Here is a 23,873-nt window from a genome sequence, read left to right on the forward strand (position 1 = left end):
TGCGCTGAACGGAAGTGACGTTCCCGGAAACACGAGTGCTTTCAAATCGGAACGACATCAAAAACAGAAGTAAAATATAATATATCGTAATAACTATAATAAATGTGAATAAATATTTAAGATTAAATATTCTGAAATACGCACGTTTTGGTTTTAATTTGCTTTATGTTCACGAGGAAGTAGAAATAAATGTATTGATTTGTTTGTACTTATTTTATTTTTTTGTCGCCGCCCCCCCCCCCGTGATTATTTATGATTTCTTAAAATTTCATTAATATGAATTAATATCATATTTCAGGAAATTTAATAAATATCCTACAATATTCACATTTGGTTTTATTTGCTTTATGTTGACGCAGAGGTAGAAATAAATATATTGATTTTTTTTTATATATAGTAGTTTTATGTAGGGTTTTTTTCCTGTGACGAAAGATATGCTCAATAGAACGGTTATAAATGCTAAAATAAATAAATAAATAAATAAATAAAATAAGGAACGATTGATAATTTATTTATTCAATAATAATGAATTAATCCATCCCACTTATTATTATAATTTTTTATTATTACTATTATTATTATTGTTGTTGTTGTTGTTGTTGTTGTTATTATTAATAATACTCCTGTCAAGTTTACAATTGATTTTACATTGACCTTCTTCACCTTTACTCTCCTACTAGAGCATTGAGATCATGTAATCAAGTTCTTCTATCTGGTTGTCTTACTAAGACACGGGGTGGTCGAGCCTTTTCTGTGGTTGGTCCCAAACTTTGGAACAGTCTCCCTTTTCTTCATCTTTAGCTAGTTTTAAAACTTCTCTTAAAACTTATTTTTATTCTTTGTGTTATAATGTTATTTAATTTGATGAATTTGAATGTTTGTACAGCACTTTGGATCAACTGCTGTTGTCTGTAAATGTGCTTTATAATTTTTTTTTTACTTGACTTAATAATAATAATAATAATAATAATAATAATAATAATAATAATGTTCAATGTAAATCTTTCTAACCTGAATTTTTGTTTGTAGATATGGTTTTGATAGTATTCCTTGCCATTTTAATTGTTCCTTTTGTTATTCGATAATAGGGATGGAATAAATCATATAAATTATATTTCAAACACTTCTGCCCATCCTGGGGCTCCTTACCCAATATGAAGTTTCACTTGCAGAGACATAACTAAAGGTTTTGGCTGCGGGGCCTTTTTTCCATGTTGCTGTTTTGTTTTTTTTAAATTTAATTTAATTTTTTTATGATGAATGAATGTAGTCAGTTGGTAGCACCGACACCTTACAGCTTCAGAGCTCCAGGTCCGATCCTGAGCTCAGGTTGCTGTCTGTGTGGAGTTTCACGTGTTCTCCTCATGTATACGTGAGCTTCCTCACACTTGGGTGAATGTGTGGATGTGTGTGCATGGACAGGTGAAGCCCCATATTGAGCAAAGCCTCAGGTGGGGAAAAGAGCCCCATGATGGTCTGGTACATCGTACATTTACATGTATCTACTACATGTACATTACATCATCCAGAGCGATTTGCAGAAGTGCTTTGAAGTCTCTATCAACAACTTCAATTCAATTCAATTTATTGTCTTAATACATACACAGCAGTGTACAATATAGCAAAATGTAATTTAGCAAGCCTCAGGTGTAAACATATAACACGTGCTAGACGTTAAGTAAGTGGTGTACACAAGTAACAGAGTCACAGAAACAGTTGAACAGTTTTTAACAGTTAACGGAGTACAAGAATTACACATTACACACAGTACAGACAGTTTAGAGATGCCAATCAGCCTACAACGCTTGTCTTTGGACTGGGGGAGGAAACCGGACTACCCGGAGGAAACCCCAGATGCACGGGGAGAACATGCAAGCTTGGCGCACAGAAGGCGGAGACGGGATTTGAACTCCCAACCCCGGAGGTGCGAGGAATACATGCAAACCACTAATCCCCGTGCCCCTCTAACATGGACGTGCGCTCAAATATTGCTTAAATACATCCTTCTAAGTCCAGTAGGACAGGTACTAATACTGCGTCTTAATTTGCCTAGTATCCGAGGTTAGAATTAGTGTGTCCCAAATCGTAGCATGTTGAAACGAGTATCCCAGAGGTACCCGGATGGTCTACTATTTCTGGTAGATTTTCAAAGTGTGGATCCGTGGACACTTTTTCGGCTGATGTTACCCCAGAACTCCTGCGTGAGGAAGGAGGAGTTTTGTGACAGTTTGCTTTTCGACGCATTTTAGAGGGGTGTAAATGAAATGTGGAAAAATAAATCAAAGGAAAACTGAAATGCAATGAAGAGTTTGTTTACACTGATTGTGTGTATAACTCGGCAACAACTTTCTCTTCCGTTACATGACGTGTCAGTATGTCCCTGTACTTACACACTCAAAAGTATGTACCTTTTCTTCACAAAAAGAGTATATACTTTTAGTACATAGGATAAGTAGGCAAATTGAGACCCAGCATAAGAGTACTATCAGTTTTAAAACTCTGTTGGGGAGGTTAGTATAGTATGTTAAAAAAACAAACAAAAGAAAAACAAGACAATGACAAAGTAATGATTTAGTAATTAACAACCCTGCTGAAAAGAACAATAGAAACCCTCATAGAATTTGTAATGCTTTTAATGGTTATAATGAGAATTGTATTGGTTTTAATGGAAATTGTAATGGTCCCCATGGGTCTCTACTGGCAATTTGTTGCCTTCTATTGGTAGCATGTTCTGTCTAGCGGATACCATTAAAGACTAATAATGGTAATGGTAAAGGTTTTAATGCTTATAATGGGAATTGTATTGGTTTTAATGGAAATTGTAATGGTCACCCTGGGTCTCTTCTGGTAATTTTTTGCCTTCTATTGGTAGCATACTATGTCTAGTGGATACCATTAAGGACCAATAAGGGTAATGGTTTTAATAGTTATAATAAGAACTGTACTGGTTTTAATGGAAATTGTAATGGCTCCCAAGGGTCTCTACTGGCATTTTGTTGCCTTCTATTGGTAGCATACTATGTCTAGTGGAGACCATTAAGGACCAATAACGGTAATGGCTTTAATGGTTACAATAAGAACTGTACTGGTTTTAATGGAAATTGTCATGGTCACTGTGGGTCTCTACTGGTAATTTGTTGCCTTCTATTGGTAGCATGCTATGTCTAGTGGACACCATTAAGGACCAATAACGGTAATGGTAATGGTTTTAATGGTTATATTAAGAACTGTACTGGTTTTAATGGAAATTGTAATGGCCCCCAAGGGTCTCTACTGGCAATTTGTTGCCTTCTATTGGTAGCGTGTTCTGTCTAGTGGATACCATTAAGGACCAATAAGGGTAAAGGTAATGGTTATAATTGTCAGCTAATGGTTTTTAATGGTATGTATAGTGGAAAACGTTAGAATTTCTGTGAAGGTTTCTATTGTTTGTTTGTTTTTTCAACAGGGAAGCTAATTTAGCATTATCTTTGGTGGCTCTGGATGGATGCAGAAGATAAACAAATGAATGAAAGACTGAATTAATGAATGATTCCAGCCACTTAAACGTAAAGCTGTCACTTCCGACCACTAGAGGGCAGCACCAAGAATGAGCCTGATGATGGAGAACACATTTGAGCGCTCGAAGGAGGAGAATGAGGAGGAGAAGAGGCAGTTGGAGGAGGAGGAGGAGGAGGAGGTTTCGGGGGAAACTGACTGACTGACTGACTGACTGTTCGACCGTTGTTTTTTTTTTTTGTTGTTCCTCTGGAGAGTCGTGTTTGAACGGTGAGCAGGAACATAAACACACCGCCAGGAAGAAAACGGACGGAAAAAAAAAATCCCCCAGACAACGGAAATAAGACCGAGGTTCGTCCGCAGTCTGGAGAAGGAGAAAGCAACCGAAGAGGAGCTATTGTGTTCGGGGTCCGTGGAGGGCTCCGACTGGGGGGTTCACCCGGGAGGGGGGCGGGAGAAGGAGCCACTAGGACGCCGAAGGAAGCAGCCTGAGAGTCGGATACTCTTCCAGGCTCGCCGCCGTGGCGATTTAACTATTCAGAAGAATAACGTTAAAGCCGCGGGGGAGCCTGAGTGAATGGGATGGAGCCGGGACCATCTGGAGCTGGTAGGTCAACACACACACACACACACACACACACAGGCGTTATTTTCCCAAAAGAACATGTTCCTAGGATTTGCAACATGCATGCATAACTAACACACACACACATTTTATATATATATATATATATATATATATATATATATATATATATATATATATACAGTACATACTACATGAACAAAGTAGTATAGTCCAAGTGCATGCATGTAACACACACACACACACACACACCTCAAAGGGTGTTGTCTGGAATATTTCTAAATTTCACATGAATAATAGCAGGCATGCATCCACTAAACATGTGCATTGCACAGTGCAGAATGGCATTAAAGACTTTGTTTTTGTTTGTTTGTTTGGCTGAGATGCAGCCAATCACATCACAGCAACTGGAAGTCATGCTGCTTTGCCCCAAAGCATAAAAGCGACATCCAGTGACCTCCATCAGGGAAATCAGAACTTGCGAAAAAGAAAGCGTTACGAGGTGGTGTTGGCGATGGGGGTCGTGGGAATCCTGGGCGAGGTGAAGCTCTGAGAGCCCCAGCCCCTCACCCCGCCACCCCCTTTCTTTCTGTTAAACCACGCCTCTTGTGCGCACACACCCTCATCTTGCACCTCCCAGCACGGGAGATAATTGATCCTGGTGAAATGGGTGCCGATGTGATTTGTAAGCCTGCTCACATCAATATAAGGTCAATCACCTTCAAACGCTGCTTATGACCACCGCTGAAAATAATCCGAGTCTGAAAGACGTTAAACACGTCGGTGCGTTCAGGACCGAGCACAACAACAACACCACCAGCAGCAGTTGTAGGGGAAAACGCACAAAACGATATGACGACGTGAGAAGTGAGCCTTGGGCTGATTTCTTTCTAGCCCAGACTGTATTTTCATGCAGCCTATCAGTAGCTATGTTTCTATCCACATATTTGTATGCGAATTTTCGGATGCGGAAAAAATCTCCATTAGAAAACATGTGCATAAACTACGATGGAAAAACATTTATTGGAAAAATTTCTCGATGCGCAAGTCATGTGACTTTGCCTCAACAAATTGTGCGTTGGATAGTTTGTGCAGAAATGCATTATTCTGTCAGAACTGGGGTGCCGTGGGTCGGACTAACCGGCAGACCAGTCTCGTTGCAAATGTTTTTGTCGTCCTGAAATGCCTGAGCCAAAGTCTGTCATCGAAACGATTTGGTATAGTTACCTCCCAAAACTGTCTCACCATTCCGTTCCCAAATATCAGGAATCCGCCTCCAATCACAAGATAACACGCGGTTTGGTATACCGTTTCGTCTGCGCTCTCTGAAGAGAGTATTGGGGGGGGGACCCTACAGTGGCTTCCCCGGTTGCAAAAACGTCTATCTGTATCAATACTTTGCGCCAGTTTCCCCCCGGAAGTTCCCCCCGATTTTGTTCTCTTGAACGCATGAGATGGAAACGGTGCTTTATTCACGAACGTTTTATGCCATATTCCAGTTTTTCCGCATAAGTTGAATTCGCAACTTGGATGGAAGCATAGCTAGTGACAGTCGTTTCAGGTGATTACGCAGAGAGACACGCCCTCGCCAATCAATAACATGACATGAGCAACGATTGTGAAATACAGTCGCGGATGTAACATGAACGAGGCGGGTTATTATTTACTCTGTCTCCCTAAAATGCCTTCGGACAAGAAAGTAAAAGTACAAATTACTCATTAAAAGGACGTAGAACTTTTCCGTTTACCATCTTTGGTATTCGGAGGGAACATGCCACGAAGGCAGTAGAACTTTCCGGAGTTGAAACACTTAGGAATCAAGAATGCAGCTGCCGATCTGTTTTTAAGTGGGTGTGAGTGTTCAATACGTGTGTGTTGCCCCACATCCCTCTTTTTATGCCTCTTTTTAAGAGACCTCATGGTACAACAACATGTTAGCTATATGAACAGACTAAACAACATCACAGAGTCTAAAGCGGTCATAGCGGCCATTTTGAATCTTGCATCAGACTTTCATTGGGAGGCGTGGCCTAAATTTTGAAGCGTCTCTTATCTGTTCAGAAGATTACCTTAGTAGTCTCAGTGAAAAAAGCAGCAAACCTGGCTTCAAACGTTTGTTTGTTGTTTTTTTTTTGAAACAGCAAACATGTCTTCAAAGGGTTTGGATAATTGGCGAGGTTTGGGGGGGGGGGGGGAAATGGTGTAAAATTAACAATGTCCCAGACTGTTCTTTTAAAATTCCTGGTTCAGAATGCTAATATTAAACACAATGGAATTGTATAGGTGACTATATTTGGGATCGTTTTAAACCATGCTCCCCCACATCCAACACCCCCCCCCCTTCCCCCGCCTCCCAGTTTTTGACACTAAAGCCAATGAACACCTCTGAGTAAGAACGCTAATCTGAGATCAGGTTACATAGCTGTATTAAAAGCGTAAACTGTTTCCAGATCAGCAGTACGGATTCTCCGGTCGCGCTCAAATCCGAGGAACGCCATCCGTAGTTTGATTTATTTATATTTCTTGAATATAAATTACAGAGCTTTTCTGCTGCATTTACTCATCAGTGTTCATGCGCTCCAAAAGCACACGATTACGACTTTTCAACGGGAACATCGCACTATTGCGGTGTTTTGAAGTGCGGGGCCAAGCACGTGCCTCCGGAGAGCTGATGGGGCGGGGCCAAAACAAAAAAAGTGTTCTAGAGTCGCAGCTACAAACATTCCAAACTTGACATGTAAAACTTTTCATAAAGCGTGCTGTAGAGAAAGAGCAGAGCGTGTAAATAACCGCTGGCAAGCGTCACATGACAAACTTCAGTTCAGAACTGATTATTGTGGTCGATCAATTTTTATAGTCATGTCAGGGGTACATGCTTTTGAGTACGAGGAATGACGTGAACACCGTTGACACGGCTGGTCGTGAAGCTAATCTCTGTCAATAACGCTCAACGATGAAAATATCAGTGTTGAGCACCGCGTTATATCACGAGGTGTCATCGATGGCATAATAAGAATTATGTATCACGTATACACTTACAGACATGTAGGTAGCTCAAATCCCAAACCGCGCAGCATAAATGGACAACCCAGGACAACAGCAGTGACGTTACGATGAGCTAGCAGCCATGATGTGCAAAAAGTGAGCAAACCCTAGCGAAATAATGTGATTATAAACGTTATCATCGCTATCATAAGCAGCAGCAATGAAGCCGTTAAACGTCCGCCGCTCAGCTCGGCGCTTGGACTGGAGTGTCCTCATGGGAAAGTTACTTTGGGTAAGAGCTTCTGCCAAAATGTTAAGTATACTCTGAGAAGTTTATAGAAGTCCGATAAACACGGGTTTAAACACGTCGAAGTAATGTTTCGTTCGTATTAACGTATTTCCCGAAGACAGCTGGCGTATTGGTGACGTCTTGCTGTCGGAGTGTGAGCGTGTAACCTGCTGAAATGTGTGCTGTGCGTGCACGGACCACCTGTCTGACCTCGCCGCGTTTGTTCTTTGCTGTCTAAAGTGAAGTTTGAATGCGAGTCGAGGGGCATCGCCCATCAGCAAGACATCTGGACTCAAAACCCCGGACCAATGAGAGCTTGGGTTTCTGCCGCTGCCCTCCACTTCTACCCCGTTTCAGCTCTTTAAGGAGGGGTGGGGTGGGGTACGAGAGACGGACTATTGTCCTCACTCTTGTGGTTCTGGCTCTCGCTCCAACCATCTGCTTTCGGCCACAGCGTTTGTACGTGTGTAAACACACATTTTCATCTCGCACAGCCTTAAGCTACCTGTTTGCAGTTGGCGTGGCGGAGCAGCGGTCGTATCGGATTCCTTGAAATCGGATTTCACTCCCGTCCCATAGAGTGGGCGTGCGGGGGAAAGATCGATGGCCTCGTCCCAATATGATCGCGCAGAAACGAGCGCTCCAAACCCCCCACACACCCGCGGGTCGCCTCATCTCCATGACAATGTGTGTTGCTGTGGTGTCGCCATGGTGAGGCTGGGAATGTGGTGTGCGTGTAGGGGGGACGTTGCGTGTCGGTGGCGTGGGGGCGTCAGTCTCGCTCTCGTACTTTCTCCAACTCCTTTTCTCTCTCTCCCTGACTCCCTCGCGTTCTCCCTACCCCCAAAACATGCTCAATAAAGCAGAAATCAGTGCTAGTCTTGTGTTTCACACCCCTTCACAGACCGCACAAACAGATATCTGACAGGTTCAGCTAGAGAAAAAGCAGAATTTCTTTTAAATAAAACAGAAAAAAAAAAAAACCCAACATGGTCCAGATGGGCCATGTGTTTTCATTAAAATGTAATTAGATTTATTTATTTTTTTATTTTTTACCTCATGATCTCAAAAAGTACATTTTTTATGTCAGCAGATGGAAAGTGGTGCTTATTTGAAAGTAATGTGTATTGTAAATGAACTGCGGCAATTTTAGGACGTTCTTAAACTTCTCCGTGCAAGCAAGAGGTAACTGCGAGCAGAAAAAGTGAAGGTTGAAGCCAAATGCCGAATACAGAATACAGCCCTACACGGAATATAACAAACACCGAACGCAGCCCAACACCGAAGGCAACCCCACACATAATAAACTTCTTAAAGTTACAAATAAATTCTTAAACTTGTCAGAACATGTGTCCAAGTAAGAGGAAACTGGGAGCAGAAATTGGTAAAGTTAAAGCCCAACACTGCATGATACCAAACACCGAACTCAGCCAAACACTGGATTAAAACCAAACACACGATGCAGCCCAACATGTAATGTGTATTCTAGATGAGCTGTGTTTGTGGGAGGTTCGTAGACGTGCCAGAACTGGGAGCAGACGTTAAAGTAAAAATCCAAACGCCGAAGCCCAACGTAGCAAGAACCGAATGCCGCTCGATATCGCTCAGTCCAACAACCGGTGCAGCCCAACACACCGAACGCAGCCCAACACCGAACCCAGCAACACACGATGCGTATTGTCTAATCACTGCAGCAATTTTTGGGAGGTTCTTAAACTTGTCAGATCAACATATGTGCAAGCAAGAGGAAACTGGGAGCAGAAGTTGGTAACGTTAAAGCCAAACACCGCAGCCCAACACTGAATTCAGCACTGGCTGTTGGACTGAACATTTAGAAACGGTTGCGCGAGCATCACTCTAAACACTCTCTCACCCAGTTAAAGATGATCTTAACTTTCTAACGCTTTCGGACACACAGGGGTTAAGTTTGCGCATGCTTTTGGACGTGAGGTCATTGCGTAATGGTGATCGGACCATCTTGTCCGTTCGTTCATCCACAACTGATCGGCTTGACTCGGTGGCCAGGTCTCAAAAAATCGAAACGCCGAAACTTTTTTCTTTTTCTCCTCAGGGATTTCCAAAGCTGGATCATTTCAAATGTAATCAACTTTTGCTATTCCTTCCTCTCTAAACTCTTGGTCTTGCTTCTCTGACCCTTTCCTACCCCCCATCTGTCCCTCGTGTCTTTGTTCCCCGTTCCGTCTTTTGTCCCCACGTCCACACACTCTTCGTCTATGTTGCACGTTTAATCCGGTCTCTCCTGATCTCTTCTTACTCCTCATCGTCCCCTCTCTCTCTCTCTCTCTCTCTCTCTCTCCTTGCTCTTAATCTGCCTCTCGTTCTCGTTACTCTCTTCTGTGTGCTGTAATGATGATCTCATCCTTACCGATACTCTAACACCAAATGTCCATCATTCTCTCTCTCTCTCTCTCTCTCTCCCCCTGTTGTGCAGTAATGTGTGTGATCTCATTCTGACTTCTCAACTGACTTCTCTCGCTCCTGATCAGTCTCTCAGTGATGATGACATCTTCTGATGTGTTGTGATTAGGCACGAGACTTTCCACGAAAGCCATGATATGAGACGTATCTCACTACAGGATTCACAAGACGACATTAACACAAATAAATATTCAATGTTAATACATTTCTTTTGTAATGATAACAAATCGAACCACTGCAACATCAATACATTGCACTGTAAGAAAAGCAGATCATTATTATTAACATGATATTTAAATCTATTTAAGTGTCGGTATTATATTGTCCTATAGTGTCACGCGGGCCAAACGAAGCAAGCCTCGTGCAGGCTTTGTGCTTGACATGCATGCCATAACGCTTCCTTCTGATTAGCTTAACCTTTTGGAGTACGCATGCTTCGAGGCAGTTAGATTCGCGCTGGCAGACTTCATACTCTGAGTGCTACTTCCTCTGGTGCGCATAATGAATATTAAACGTAAATACATCTCAGAGAAACGCAGTCCCATGGTGGTCCAACGGTGGAGCCAACTCAGCCACTGGGGGTTGCACAGACCAGTTGCACTCCCAGTGCTGGTCCCAAACCCAGATAAAACGAGATGGTTGCTTCGGAGAAAACGAAATTCTGTCTCACGCCTACTAGTTGAGATTGATGTAATAAACTTTCACTCTTTTTACAACTCTTTGTCGTTTAGTGCCCATGGGGCCGTACCCCCCGCCCCTGCAGCAGGTCTTCCAGGCTCCCCGGAGGCCGGGGATGGGCACCGTTGGGAAGCCCATCAAGCTGTTGGCCAACTACTTTGAAGTGGAGATCCCCAAAATGGATGTCTACCACTATGAGGTGGACATCAAACCCGATAAGTGTCCTCGTCGAGTCAACAGGTACCACCCCCAATCCCTCAGCAGCGCCGTTAAATGCGGCGTTCTTTATTCGAATCCTATCAGCGAGTGACTGTACCATATTAACCCTCAGAGGGTGATAGCTGACAGTGTTACACACTAATACATCTCCCTTCTGCTTGTGTTTAACCCCTGCACAGGGAAGTCGTGGAGTACATGGTACAGCATTTCAAACCACAGCTCTTCGGAGACCGCAAGCCCGTATACGACGGCAAGAAGAACATCTACACAGTCCTGGCTCTTCCTATAGGCAGCGAGAAGGTCAGTCACGGTCGGCGAGGTCTTCCCGCCTACACCGTTGTGCCTCAAATATATTCTGACCCTGTTATCCGTTGTATCTCAGGTGGACTTTGAGGTGACCATACCAGGTGAGGGGAAGGACCGGATTTTTAAGGTGTCCATCCGCTGGCTGGCGAAGGTGTCATGGCGGCTGCTCCAGGAGACACTAGTGAGCGGGCGGCTCCAAGTCCCGCTGGATTCGGTGCAGGCTCTGGATGTGGCCATGAGACACCTGGCATCCATGAGGTACATGAGAGAAGAACGATGCACGTGCTTGTGTTTGGGTTTCACAAGGGCTGGACGATATGACGGTATCATATTGATACCTTGATAAATGATGCACACGATACACTTTTCTCAGATATCGTGATATCTTTTAATGACGTTAAAAGTTGTTGTTGTTGTTGTTGTTATTATAGACATTAAATTTCTTTTTAAATGCAACACTAATGAATGCACTACTCAATTATATTCTCTGTGACCCCACCACAGGTACACTCCGGTGGGCCGCTCCTTCTTCTCTCCCCCTGAAGGGTACTACCATCCACTGGGAGGAGGACGAGAGGTCTGGTTTGGCTTCCATCAGTCCGTACGGCCGGCTATGTGGAAAATGATGCTCAACATTGACGGTAATAGGCTTGACATCATTTCTGGTGTTTGCTTTTTAAATTCCAAGACTTAAACCACTGTGCTATTTTTGGCTGGATTTTACCGTTTCAGGACACAAAAGCATATTGTGAATGGCCGTGAGTCGTGAACGTTGGTCTTAGAGCTAGGGCAGGACTATATATCGATATAATATCGATACCGTGATAAATGATTATGCGATACACCCTTATCTTCTTTGTCTTTGTAGGCATTAAAGAAAAGTACCGTCAAACTACTGTTTTGTTAACTAAATTATATATCGTGTATCATAGAAATGTCCTCAAGCATCGTGATGTATGATATTTTTGTCATATCGCTCCAGGCTTACTTAGAACGCATCATGTGACATGCGAACTCCTCCTCTAAAAGCTCTGGGAACCTTATTCTTCTCTGGTTAATGTTGGTCATGTAGACAGAATAGGAAGTCTAAATTGGTCACTTATCCAACAGCTGCGTGGACTTACTTCAGTGAAAGTGGGCGGGGCTATTCTTGAGTACAGTTTCTGGTCTTGGCGATGTTTCCGGTCCTTTTCACACACTTTCCCCAAAAAGTCAAAGTTTATATCGGTATATTTCAGCACTGTTGTCGACTTGTTCTGGAAAGTGCGTATCATCTACGTAAACACAAGCCATCACGAACGAGAGGACGGGACAACAAGGAGTGGATTTTAAAATAAGAACCCACTCGGACGCACGAACAGGCACGAAGGAATTCCCTCGATGCTTTGCACTACAGTATTCTACACAAAGCCTAGTGTCACAATTCGAGGTTGAGCCAGAAGCAGGTGCAGATAATGACATTTATTTGAAGCAACGTACCGAGAAACAAAGACACTAAGACAACTTGACTGAACACACTGTGGCAAGAAACAAACACCAAGACATAAACAACATGAGTCTTAAACACTACTTGGTAGAATACTGTGGCAAAACTAAACATAGACTAACAAGATCAGGAAACATGGAACACAGGGGTCTAAGACAACGAAAGACAAACAAACCGTGCAGACACGGACTATATATACACAGGAGTGCTCGTTAACCAAAACGTGAATCAGGTGTAGGTGGTCATGTGACAGCTAGTGCAGTGCAGTGGCTGATGGGGAAATGGAGTCCAGAGTTTCTTGATACGTGACACCTAGTACGTTTTCCATTATGAGAACGTCTTCAGGACAAACTTTGTGAGGGGGAAAAAAAGTGAAGCTGGTGAGAGAACTATATAATAATATAATTATATCAGCGTAAATGGAAAAAAAAAAAGAAGCGCTTATTGGCAGATAATCAATGACTGGTTGTTATTTTTCCATGACGGAAATGTTTGTCGTTGATATAATCAGAAACAAGAATATAATATTACTCAGTCGTGATACGGACATCCGTTTATCTTTATTCTTTCTTTTAAATAACGTCTTTTGAAATCTGTTCATCTCCAGTGTCAGCCACCGCTTTCTACAAAGCCCAGCCCGTCATCGAGTTCATGTGTGAGGTCTTAGACATCCGCAACATTGACGAGCAGCCCAAGACCTTAACCGATTCCCAAAGGGTTCGCTTCACCAAGGAAATCAAAGGTGAGTTACAGCCCACGCACGTACCGCGCAACGAGTAACGATTCACTCGCTTCACCTTGACCAGACGGGCGTTGAGAGTTAGTACCGGATCAGTCGTTCTGACCCTTTCAACTCCATGGTATATGGTTGAGAATCGATTTGATTCTGAACCGAGTGAATCCCAAGCATCACAAATCAATAAAACGTTCAATTAAATGTAACGCCCTAAAGCGAGTAGGTATATATGAAATCAAATTGAAATGTTCTAGACAGAATGTTTTTTTTTTTTTTTTTTTCCCCGTTACCCTCGAGAAAGGTTCTCATCCTTATTTTCATGCTATTGTTTAAATTTTGTGGATTATTGATGGGCATGGTTAAACGGATTTACGACACCAGTTGCACTCCCAGTGGAGAGAAATATAGCTTTACCACGCTATATTTTACTCTATGGGATAAAACAATGGTTATTTCTGACCTAGAAAAAAGTTTCTAAAATTAAAATTGTCTCTGGTTCCTTAGGAATGCATTTTTATTTCTGTTAAAACAAATGTAAGTCATTTTAAATGTGTGTGTGTGTGTGTGTGTGTGTGTGTGGGTTTGTCAGGCCTGAAGGTGGAGGTGACGCACTGCGGTCAGATGAAGAGAAAGTATCGAGTCTGTAACGTGACGCGCCGTCCCGCCAGTCACCAGACGTGAGTGTGTGGATCCCAAGTGTGAATCTGTAGCACTTTCACGGCGCAACGTTTTAAAATCTGTCTCTGGGATTAGTCTTTCCTGAGACGAGTTATAACGCCGTGCAAAAGAGCCGTAATATATATAACCGTAATATATATATTACGGTTATATTACCACGTGCATATACTGTATTTGTATGCTTTGTTCCTGTTCCGGGGTTCCACGCTCTGTATGAGCGGGTGGAATTGTAGAGCTAACGTATAAAACCCCTATATATATATAAATATATATACACAATGTGTATTGAATAACTATTGAAAGTTAATCGTTATTTTTATCCTTTCAGTCAAATTTTCCACCGCAAACATCACTGACAGCTTTAACTTGTCAACGCTGGCAAGTGACCATGGAATAAGCAGGATAATCCACACCTAGGTGTGCGTTACACCATTTGAATGCACTCCGCTGAGGCAACCGGAGTTCTTTTCCTCCGCGTCGTGCATTCAAATCACGTACCGCAAACCTAGCCGTGGATTATCCCGTACGAGTCCAACCGTTAAAGGGATAGTCAGTGATTCTGAGGTCTGTCGATTCAGAAAGCTCCCAACTTCAACAAAAATTCACGTATCCAAGCCTAGGAAAGCCTAGGTTTTTCTGGGGGGCGTGGATTAACAGGAAACATTTTATAGGGCTGTTTTTCTTTCATTAAAATCAGGCTGTACCTTTTTAAAAATACCGCTTGATTAATAGCAGCTGAAAATTTGTCCTGTTGTGGGGTGAGAATTTTTTAGTATTTTTAAATATTCCTAACAAGAAAAAGTGGGAATTCTGTATTTGGGTTATTTTCTGGCTCGGCGAAGGATGGCGTAACGTTTTAAACCACATTTATATGTAAATAGTGAGCAGTGAGACTGATGATATCATAGATGTTCATTATTGAGGAATGAAGGCAGCGACTCTGTGGATGTTTCCACAGGTTCCCGCTGCAGCTGGAGAGCGGGCAGACGGTGGAGTGTACAGTGGCGCAGTATTTTAAGCAGAAGTATAACCTGCAGCTGAAGTACCCTCACTTGCCGTGTCTGCAGGTGGGCCAGGAGCAGAAACACACCTACCTGCCCCTGGAGGTGAGATGTTGACGGAATGCTTCTCTTACTCCCAGCAGAACACGTTCTCAATCGCAAGAAACAGTTTTCTGATGTGTGTTTTTTTTTTTTTTTTGTCTTCTCAGGTGTGTAACATCGTAGCAGGTCAGCGATGCATCAAGAAACTGACCGATAATCAGACGTCCACTATGATCAAAGCCACAGCGCGCTCGGCACCGGACCGACAGGAGGAGATCAGCAGACTGGTGAGCACCGCCCTCTAGTGTTCAGGGGTAGAAATATAACACACAGGTTTATTTTATCTTTACGTCAGGCAGACGTTTTTCTGCAACCATACACATCATGTGAGGTTTTGACATCTTTGGATGTTCCACAGATATTCCACAACATTCAGTGTAGCTATGAATGGATAAAAAGTTTTGTTCTGTAATTAGTAAGAAATGTAATTGATGGCAGATTGCTGTGGTATAAGAGGAATAAAATACTTCAGGACATGCAGGGATTGGAAAATAATCCACTTCAAGGTGGTAACAGGTGGAATTGCTTATTGTTTATTAACTGATAGAATTTCAAACATTTCCCCCCCCCCCTCATAATTTCTCGTTCTTGTGCGTCTCTGTGCAGATGAAGAACGCTAATTTTAATCTGGACCCCTACATCCAAGAGTTTGGGATCCAGGTGCGGGACGACATGGCGGAGGTGACGGGCCGGGTCCTCCCAGCTCCCATCCTGCAGTACGGAGGCAGGGTAAGACACACACACACACACGGAGAGAGAGAGAGAGAGAGCAATCACATTCTCACCTATGAGCTACTCACATATGTTTTTTTTTGTTGTTGTTTTACAGTAAATTTACAGTAAATGATAAACTCTGGTTACACAACCCCATTTCCAAAAAAAGTTGGGACATTGTGTAAAATGTAAATGAATACATAATGCAATGATTTGCAAATCATTTAAACCCCATACTTCATTGAAAATAATACAAAGACAACATATCAAATGTTGAAACTGAGAAATTTTAAGAGCATCTCTGGGAAGTTCTTTTTATACCCAGTCATGTTACTGACCTATTAACCTAATTAGCTGTGAAAACTTCCACCTGGTGGGTGGGTTTTATTATTATTATTATTATTATTTATTTTTTTATAATAAATCATTACACAACTTTTCCCACTCTTTCGTTGCCCCTCGTCCCAACTTTTTTGCTGCGTGTTGCTGGAGTCGAATTCAAAATGAGCGCATAAACGTCTCAGTTTCAGCATTTGATATGTTGTTATTTGTATTATTTTTTGAAATGAAATGATTTGTAAACCTTTGCATTCCGTTTTTATTGACATAAATATGTCATATTTAAGCAAAAGTCACATTTTTCTATTGGTCATACTTATCAAATCCTGCTTTCTCTGTAATTATGTTCAAAAACTGATTCAAGGATGAGATATTACTCAGTTTCGTTTTTTAAAAAAGAAAAAAAAAATCTTTTTTTTTTACATTTTGATCACTGTGAAATACGTGACTGAATATATGAAAATATAAAATGAGACAGATATGAAATCCTGTTAGCATCAACTTGTAAGAGATGTAGGAGTTGGGTGTTTCCAAGATTTCATATTCCTTATACATGTGTATAGATCCCGGTATTTCATGAGGGGAATTGTGTTTAGTAGTGTTTAGTAGTTTCTTGTTCATTAGCAACCATATTAAATTATTATTCTATACGGATACACAATTTTTATTTTATTACAAACGTAATGTAGCAAGAAATAACGGACACTCTCTGTGGTTCTGCATCACCCAAAAACATTTGTAAAAAAAATAAAATAAAAAATGTTTACACGGTGTAGTGTAAAGTCTTATCACTCTTTCTGTGTGCAGAACCGAGCTATCGCTACCCCCAACCAGGGAGTGTGGGACATGCGGGGGAAACAGTTCTACAACGGCATCGAGATCAAAGTGTGGGCCATCGCTTGCTTCGCCCCACAGAAACAGTGTCGTGAGGAGGTGCTCAAGTAAGCGTAGTCACAAATCATCCACTCTTATTTCTCTGCTAGTGAAAGGCGTGTTCCGTCTTTCAGTTTAACAGAAAGTCTGACGTTCTTCTCGTCCCCCCTCTCTCACTCACTCTCTCTCTCTCTCTCTCTCCTCTGCAGGAACTTCACAGATCAGCTGCGCAAGATCTCGAAGGACGCCGGGATGCCCATCCAGGGCCAACCGTGTTTCTGTAAGTACGCGCAGGGAGCCGACAGCGTGGAGCCCATGTTCAGACACCTTAAGAACACCTACTCCGGCCTGCAGCTCATCATCGTGATCCTGCCCGGGAAAACACCTGTCTATGGTACGCAGCAGCGCAACGCACATCTGTGATGACTTTCTGATAACTGTCTGTCCAACAGCGGTTTGAATAAGTAGGCGTGGTGTCATGCCGTATCTTTAAATGGCAGTTTATAATATTTTGAAAAACCTCCTATACGTTTGAACTGCTTTGATCAAGAATGGTAAGCAGAACACACTTTACCCCAGTAGTACAGACTCTATAACAGGAAGTGAAACACAAACTCACAACCCACAGCCCCGGCACTGAACTCATCCCTGGTTGGTGGAAACATCCCTGAAGTCCATAGATTACTGCAAATGTTCCTCTGGTGGAAACGTGCCTTTTATAAACCCAGCTTTAGGATTCTCTTGCTAGTGAGAGAGTGAGATTGTCGGTTGTTCTCTGAAGTTTACGTCAGACAGTCAGCGGCGTTCAGTACGGCCAGCTGTAGCTCTTCTTTATATCAGAAACTAGAAAAACCTTTCTAAAATTAAAATTGTCTCTGGTTCCTTTGATAGGAATGTATTTTTATTTCTGTTAAAACAAATGAAAGTCATTCTAAAGTGACGTGTGTGTGTAGCGGAGGTGAAGCGTGTAGGAGACACTCTCCTAGGAATGGCCACTCAGTGCGTGCAGGTGAAGAACGTGGTGAAGACGTCACCGCAGACGCTCTCCAACCTCTGCCTCAAGATCAACGTCAAACTCGGCGGCATCAACAACATCCTGGTACCACATCAACGGTGAGAGAGAGACAGAGCGAACGTGAGAGAGAGAGAGAGAGAGAGGGCGAGAAACATGTACAGAAAGAGAGTGATGTAGAGAAAGACATGGAGAGACAGAAGGAGAGATATTAGAGAACAGACAAGGAGAGAGAGACGTAGAGAAAGCTGAGAGACATAGAGGGAGAGATATGGAGGCAGGGAGAGAGAGAGAGAAAGACCTGGAGGCATAGAGAGAGGGAGAGATATGGAGGCAGAGAGAGAGAGAGGAAGAGTTATGGAGACTAAGACAGGTAGAGAGAGGGGGAGATGAGCAGAAAGAGGAGACAACAAAGAGACATGGAGAGACAGAGGAAGAGACACATGGAAAGAAAGAGAGACAGAAGGAGCGAGAGCTACATGATGGAGTGATACAGAGAAAGACATGCAGTGGTGCTTGAAGGTTTGCATAGCGTAAATATGACCTAAAACATCACCACATTTTCACACGAGTCCTAAAAGTAGATAAAGAGAACCCAATTAAACAAACAAGTGGATAATATTATACTTGTTCATTTATTTATTCAGGAAAATGATCCAATATTACGCAACTGTGAGTGGCAAAAGTATGTGAACCTCTAGGATTAGCAGTGAATTTGAAGGTGAAATTAGAGTCCGGTGTTTTCAATCAATGGGGTGACGATCAGGTGTGAATGAGTGTACTGTTTTATTTAAAGAACAGGGATCTATCAGAGTCTGATCTTCACGACACGTGTTTGTGGAAGTGTATCATGGCACGAAGAAAGGAGATTTTTGAGGACCTCAGAAAAAGAGTTGTTGATGTTCATCAGGCTGGAAAAGGTTACAAAACCGTCTGTAAAGAATTTGGACTCCACCAATACACAGTCAGACAGATTGTGTACAAATGGAGGAAAATCAAGACCATTGTTACCCTCCCCATGATTGCTCGACCAACAGAGATCACTCCAAGAGCAAGACGTGTAATAGTCCATGAGGTCACAGACCCAGGAACCCTGTGTAACTTCTAAGCAACTAAAGGCCTCTCTCACATTGGATAATGTTAATGTTCACGAGTCCACCATCAGGAGAACACTGAACTACAGTAGTGTGCGTGGCAGGGTTGCACGGAGAAAACCCACTGCTCTCCAAAAAGAACATTGCTGCCCGTCTGCAGTTCGCTAAAGATCACGTGGACCAGCCAGAAGATTATTGGAAAAATGTTTTGTGGATGGATGAGACCAAATTAGAACTTTTTGGTTTAAATGAAAAGTGTTATGTTTGGAGAAAGGAAAATACTGCATTCCAGCGTAAGAACCTAATCTCATCCGTGAAACATGGTGGTTGTAGTGACATGGTTTGGGCCTGTTTTGTTGCATCTGGGCCAGGATGACTTTCCATCATTGATGGAACAATGAATTCTGAATTATACCAGCGAATTCTAAAAGACAATGTCAGGACATCTGTTTATGAAGAGAAAGTGGGTCATGCAGCAAGACAACGCCCCTAAGCTCACAAGTCGTTCTACCTAAGAATGCTTAAAGAAGAATGAAGTGAATGTTCTGGAATGGCCACGTCAAAATTCTGATCTTAATCCAGTAGAAATGTTGTGGAAGGACCTGAAGCAAGCAGTTCATGTGAGGAAACCCACCATCATCTCAGAGTTGAAGCTGTTCTGTACTGAGGAACGGGCTAAAACTCCTCCAAACCGATGTGCAGGACCGATCAACAGTTACCCCAAACGTTTAGTTGCAGTTATTGCTGCTCAAGGAGTCACACCAGATACTGAAAACAAAGATTCGCGTACTTTTGCCGCTCACAAATATGTAACATTGGTTCATTTTCCTCAGTAAATAAATGACCAAGTATAATGTTTTGTATCTTTTTTTGTTTAATTGGGTTCACTTTATCTACTTTCAGGACTCGTGTGAAAATCTGATGATGTTTTACGTCATATTTATGCAGAAATATAGAAAATTCTAAAGGGTTCACAAACTTTCAAGCACCACTGTAAATGAGGGAGAGAGCGAGACGTATAGAGAGAGACAGACAGACAGGGTAAGAGACAGAGTGATGGACACAGAGAGAGGAAGAGAGGCAGAGTGTGTGTGTGTGTGTGTGTGTGTGTGTGTGTGTGTGTGTGTTAAAAGGTGTATGTACACATGTTATCAGGTATGAGCAGGTTGTGTGTGATACGTTGGCAGGTCCGCAGTGTTCCAGCAGCCCGTCATCTTCCTGGGTGCAGACGTCACACACCCGCCAGCCGGAGATGGGAAAAAGCCCTCCATTACTGCAGTAAGCACGTCTCAGTACACTGCGCTTCTTACATGTGCAACATACACACACACACACACACACACACACACTCAATTAAAAATGACGATGGTGATGACGACGATGGTGATGGTGGTGGTGGTGGTGCTGATGATGATGGTGATGATGATGACGATGATGGTGATGATGATGACGATGATGGTGATGGTGGTGGTGGTGGTAGTGGTGGTGCTGATGACGATGGTGATGGTGGTGATGATGATGGTGGCGGTGATGATGACGATGGTGATAGTGTTGATGGTGATTACGGTGACGATGGTGGCAATTATGATGATGATGGTGGGGATGATGATGATGACGATGGTGGTGACAGTGATGATGATGGTGGTGACGATGGTGACTGTGATGATAACGATGATGATGGTGATGATGATGATGACGATGGTGGTGACGGTGATGATGATGATGGTGGTGACGATGGTGACTGTGATGATGACGATGGTGACTGTGATGATAACGATGATGCTGGTGGTGGTGACGGTGATGATGGTGATGATGATGACGATGATGGTGACGGTGATGATGATGATGATGGTGGTGACGATGGTGACTGTGATGATGACGATGGTGACTGTGATGATAATGATGATGCTGGTGGTGGTGACGGTGATGATGGTGATGATGATGATGACGATGGTGGTGACGGTGATGATGATGATGATGATGATGATGGTGGTGACGATGGTGACTGTGATGATGACGATGGTGACTGTGATGATAACGATGATGCTGGTGGTGGTGACGGTGATGATGGTGATGATGATGACGATGGTGGTGACGGTGATGATGATGATGATGGTGGTGACGATGGTGACTGTGATGATGACGGTGGTGACTGTGATGATAACGATGATGCTGGTGGTGGTGACGGTGATGATGGTGATGATGATGACGATGGTGGTGACGGTGATGATGATGGTGGTGACGATGGTGACTGTGATGATGACGATGGTGACTGTGATGATAACGATGATGCTGGTGGTGGTGACGGTGATGGTGGTGATGATGATGATGGTGGTGAAGATGATGATGGTGGTGACGATGGTGCTCATTAGTTGCCTCTCACACACTGTGGAAAGGTTTCTCTTGAAGAAAACTATAACCCTACATCACACTAGTAACAGAAGTGACTGCACAGTGACTGGAGAAAAATCAACCCGAGCTTTTCTGTGTGAACGAGTTCTAACGCTGTAAATCGATCAATCTAAATGACTGATGTGAGGATTTTACTGAAGACAGTCACATGATGTCCCTGTTTCTCTACGTTCCCAACTTTCATTTCCTGCGAACGTCACTTTTAATGGCTCTTTTGGCTCAGACCGCAGAAAGATTAAGGAGAAGGTTCGAAACTCTGTATATTCTCCGTTTCCAGCCTGAAGACTGATGATAAACAATTCTTATCAGTTTCAAAATACTCCACGATGTAACTCACAAGCTTGTCTTTCTTTCTTTTTTCTTTTTTCTACTTTTCTTTTCTTGTATTTTTTTATCACATTGTTTGGTTTCTTCCCTTTTCTTTCCCTTCCTTTCTTTTTTTCTTTTTCTTTTTAATCTCGAACCTTTTCATTACCCTTTTCTTGTTTCTTTTCTTTATCTTTTCATTATTTGTATAATTGTTATTGCTTTCTGATTCTTTGTTTCCTTTTCTTTCCTGTTTATCTTTTTTTAAATAATTGATCCCTTTCATTGCTTTTCTTCTTTTTCACTTGATACATTGAATGTCTTTTTGTCTTTTAGTATCTTTGTTCCCTTTTTTTAATTTTACCCTTTTATTTATTCTTATAACATATATATTTTAATTTTTTCATATCATTGTTTCTTTGTTTCCTTTCTTTCCTTTTCTTCCTATACTTTTTTTCTCTTTACAATTTTCCGTTTATTTTTTTGTCCATATATTTAATGTTATATTGTGTTTTTTCCTTTCCTCTTTCCTTTTTGTCCCTTTTGAAATTGTTCTCTCTTCTTTTTAATCTATTTTTTTCTTTGTTGGCTTTTTTCTTTTGATTGCTTTGCTTTATCTATCTATCTATCTATCTGTCTATGAATATATCCTATCTATCTATCTATCTATCTATGAATATATCCTATCTATTTATCTATCTATCTATCTATGAATATATCCTATCTATTTATCTATCTATCTATCTATCTATCTATCAATCTATCTATGAATATATCCCATCTATCTATCTATCTATCTATCTATGAATATATCCTATCTATTTATCTATCTATCTATCTATCTATCTATCTATCTATGAATATATCCTATCTATCTATCTATCTATCTATCTATCTATGAATATATCCTATCTATCTATCTATCTATCTATCTATGAATATATCCTATCTATCTATCTATCTATCTATGAATATATCCTATCTATCTATCTATCTATCTATGAATATATCCTATCTATCTATCTATCTATGAATATATCCTATCTATCTATCTATCTATCTATGAATATATCCTATCTATCTATCTATCTATCTATGAATATATCCTATCTATCTATCTATCTATCTATGAATATATCCTATCTATCTATCTATCTATCTATGAATATATCCTATCTATCTATCTATCTATCTATCTATCTATGAATATATCCTATCTATTTATCTATCTATCTATCTATGAATATATCCTATCTATTTATCTATCTATCTATCTATCTATCTATCAATCTATCTATGAATATATCCCATCTATCTATCTATCTATCTATCTATGAATATATCCTATCTATTTATCTATCTATCTATCTATCTATCTATCTATCTATGAATATATCCTATCTATCTATCTATCTATCTATCTATCTATGAATATATCCTATCTATCTATCTATCTATCTATGAATATATCCTATCTATCTATCTATCTATCTATGAATATATCCTATCTATCTATCTATCTATCTATGAATATATCCTATCTATCTATCTATCTATCTATGAATATATCCTATCTATCTATCTATCTATCTATGAATATATCCTATCTATCTATCTATCTATCTATGAATATATCCTATCTATCTATCTATCTATCTATGAATATATCCTATCTATCTATCTATCTATCTATCTATCTATGAATATATCCTATCTATCTATCTATCTATCTATCTATCTATCTATGAATATATCCTATCTATCTATCTATCTATCTATCTATCTATGAATATATCCTATCTATCTATCTATCTATCTATCTATCTATCTATCTATGAATATATCCTATCTATCTATCTATCTATCTATCTATCTATCTATGAATATATCCTATCTATCTATCTATCTTTACTTGTTTTTTCTTATATTCTTTTAATCCTTGATCACATCCGCTTATCGTTTTTTTAATCTTTTCTTTATGCCCTTATTTTTCAGTCCATGTGCTGGACGTCCTGTTTTGCTCCCATGCTTTTGGTCGAAACGCGTAATCCAGCGTGTGTCCGTTTCCTTGTTTTGAAGCAGATAGAACTACACTCATCACCCAAGCAGACTCCTTTCTT

The 23,873-nt window shown here is 41.2% G+C and overlaps 1 protein-coding gene across 1 annotated transcript in view; it reads left to right on the forward strand.

Moving 5' to 3' along the window:
* The first annotated feature begins 3,121 nt into the window (after positions 1-3,121).
* The window catches only part of ago1 (argonaute RISC component 1), a 29,927-nt gene continuing 9,175 nt past the window's right edge, over positions 3,122-23,873 (forward strand). The window contains exons 1-14 of the mRNA XM_053611828.1: positions 3,122-4,105; positions 10,529-10,715; positions 10,874-10,994; positions 11,077-11,258; positions 11,505-11,641; positions 13,094-13,228; positions 13,812-13,899; positions 14,859-15,006; positions 15,111-15,230; positions 15,610-15,732; positions 16,864-16,997; positions 17,139-17,323; positions 17,883-18,042; positions 20,223-20,313. Of these exons, the coding sequence (XP_053467803.1) occupies positions 4,081-4,105; positions 10,529-10,715; positions 10,874-10,994; positions 11,077-11,258; positions 11,505-11,641; positions 13,094-13,228; positions 13,812-13,899; positions 14,859-15,006; positions 15,111-15,230; positions 15,610-15,732; positions 16,864-16,997; positions 17,139-17,323; positions 17,883-18,042; positions 20,223-20,313 (1,836 nt within the window). The 5' untranslated portion in view covers positions 3,122-4,080. The remainder of the gene's footprint in view (positions 4,106-10,528; positions 10,716-10,873; positions 10,995-11,076; positions 11,259-11,504; positions 11,642-13,093; positions 13,229-13,811; positions 13,900-14,858; positions 15,007-15,110; positions 15,231-15,609; positions 15,733-16,863; positions 16,998-17,138; positions 17,324-17,882; positions 18,043-20,222; positions 20,314-23,873) is intronic.

This window comes from Ictalurus furcatus, chromosome 23, assembly GCF_023375685.1.
Source record: "Ictalurus furcatus strain D&B chromosome 23, Billie_1.0, whole genome shotgun sequence".
In the NCBI taxonomy this organism is placed as follows: domain Eukaryota; kingdom Metazoa; phylum Chordata; class Actinopteri; order Siluriformes; family Ictaluridae; genus Ictalurus; species Ictalurus furcatus.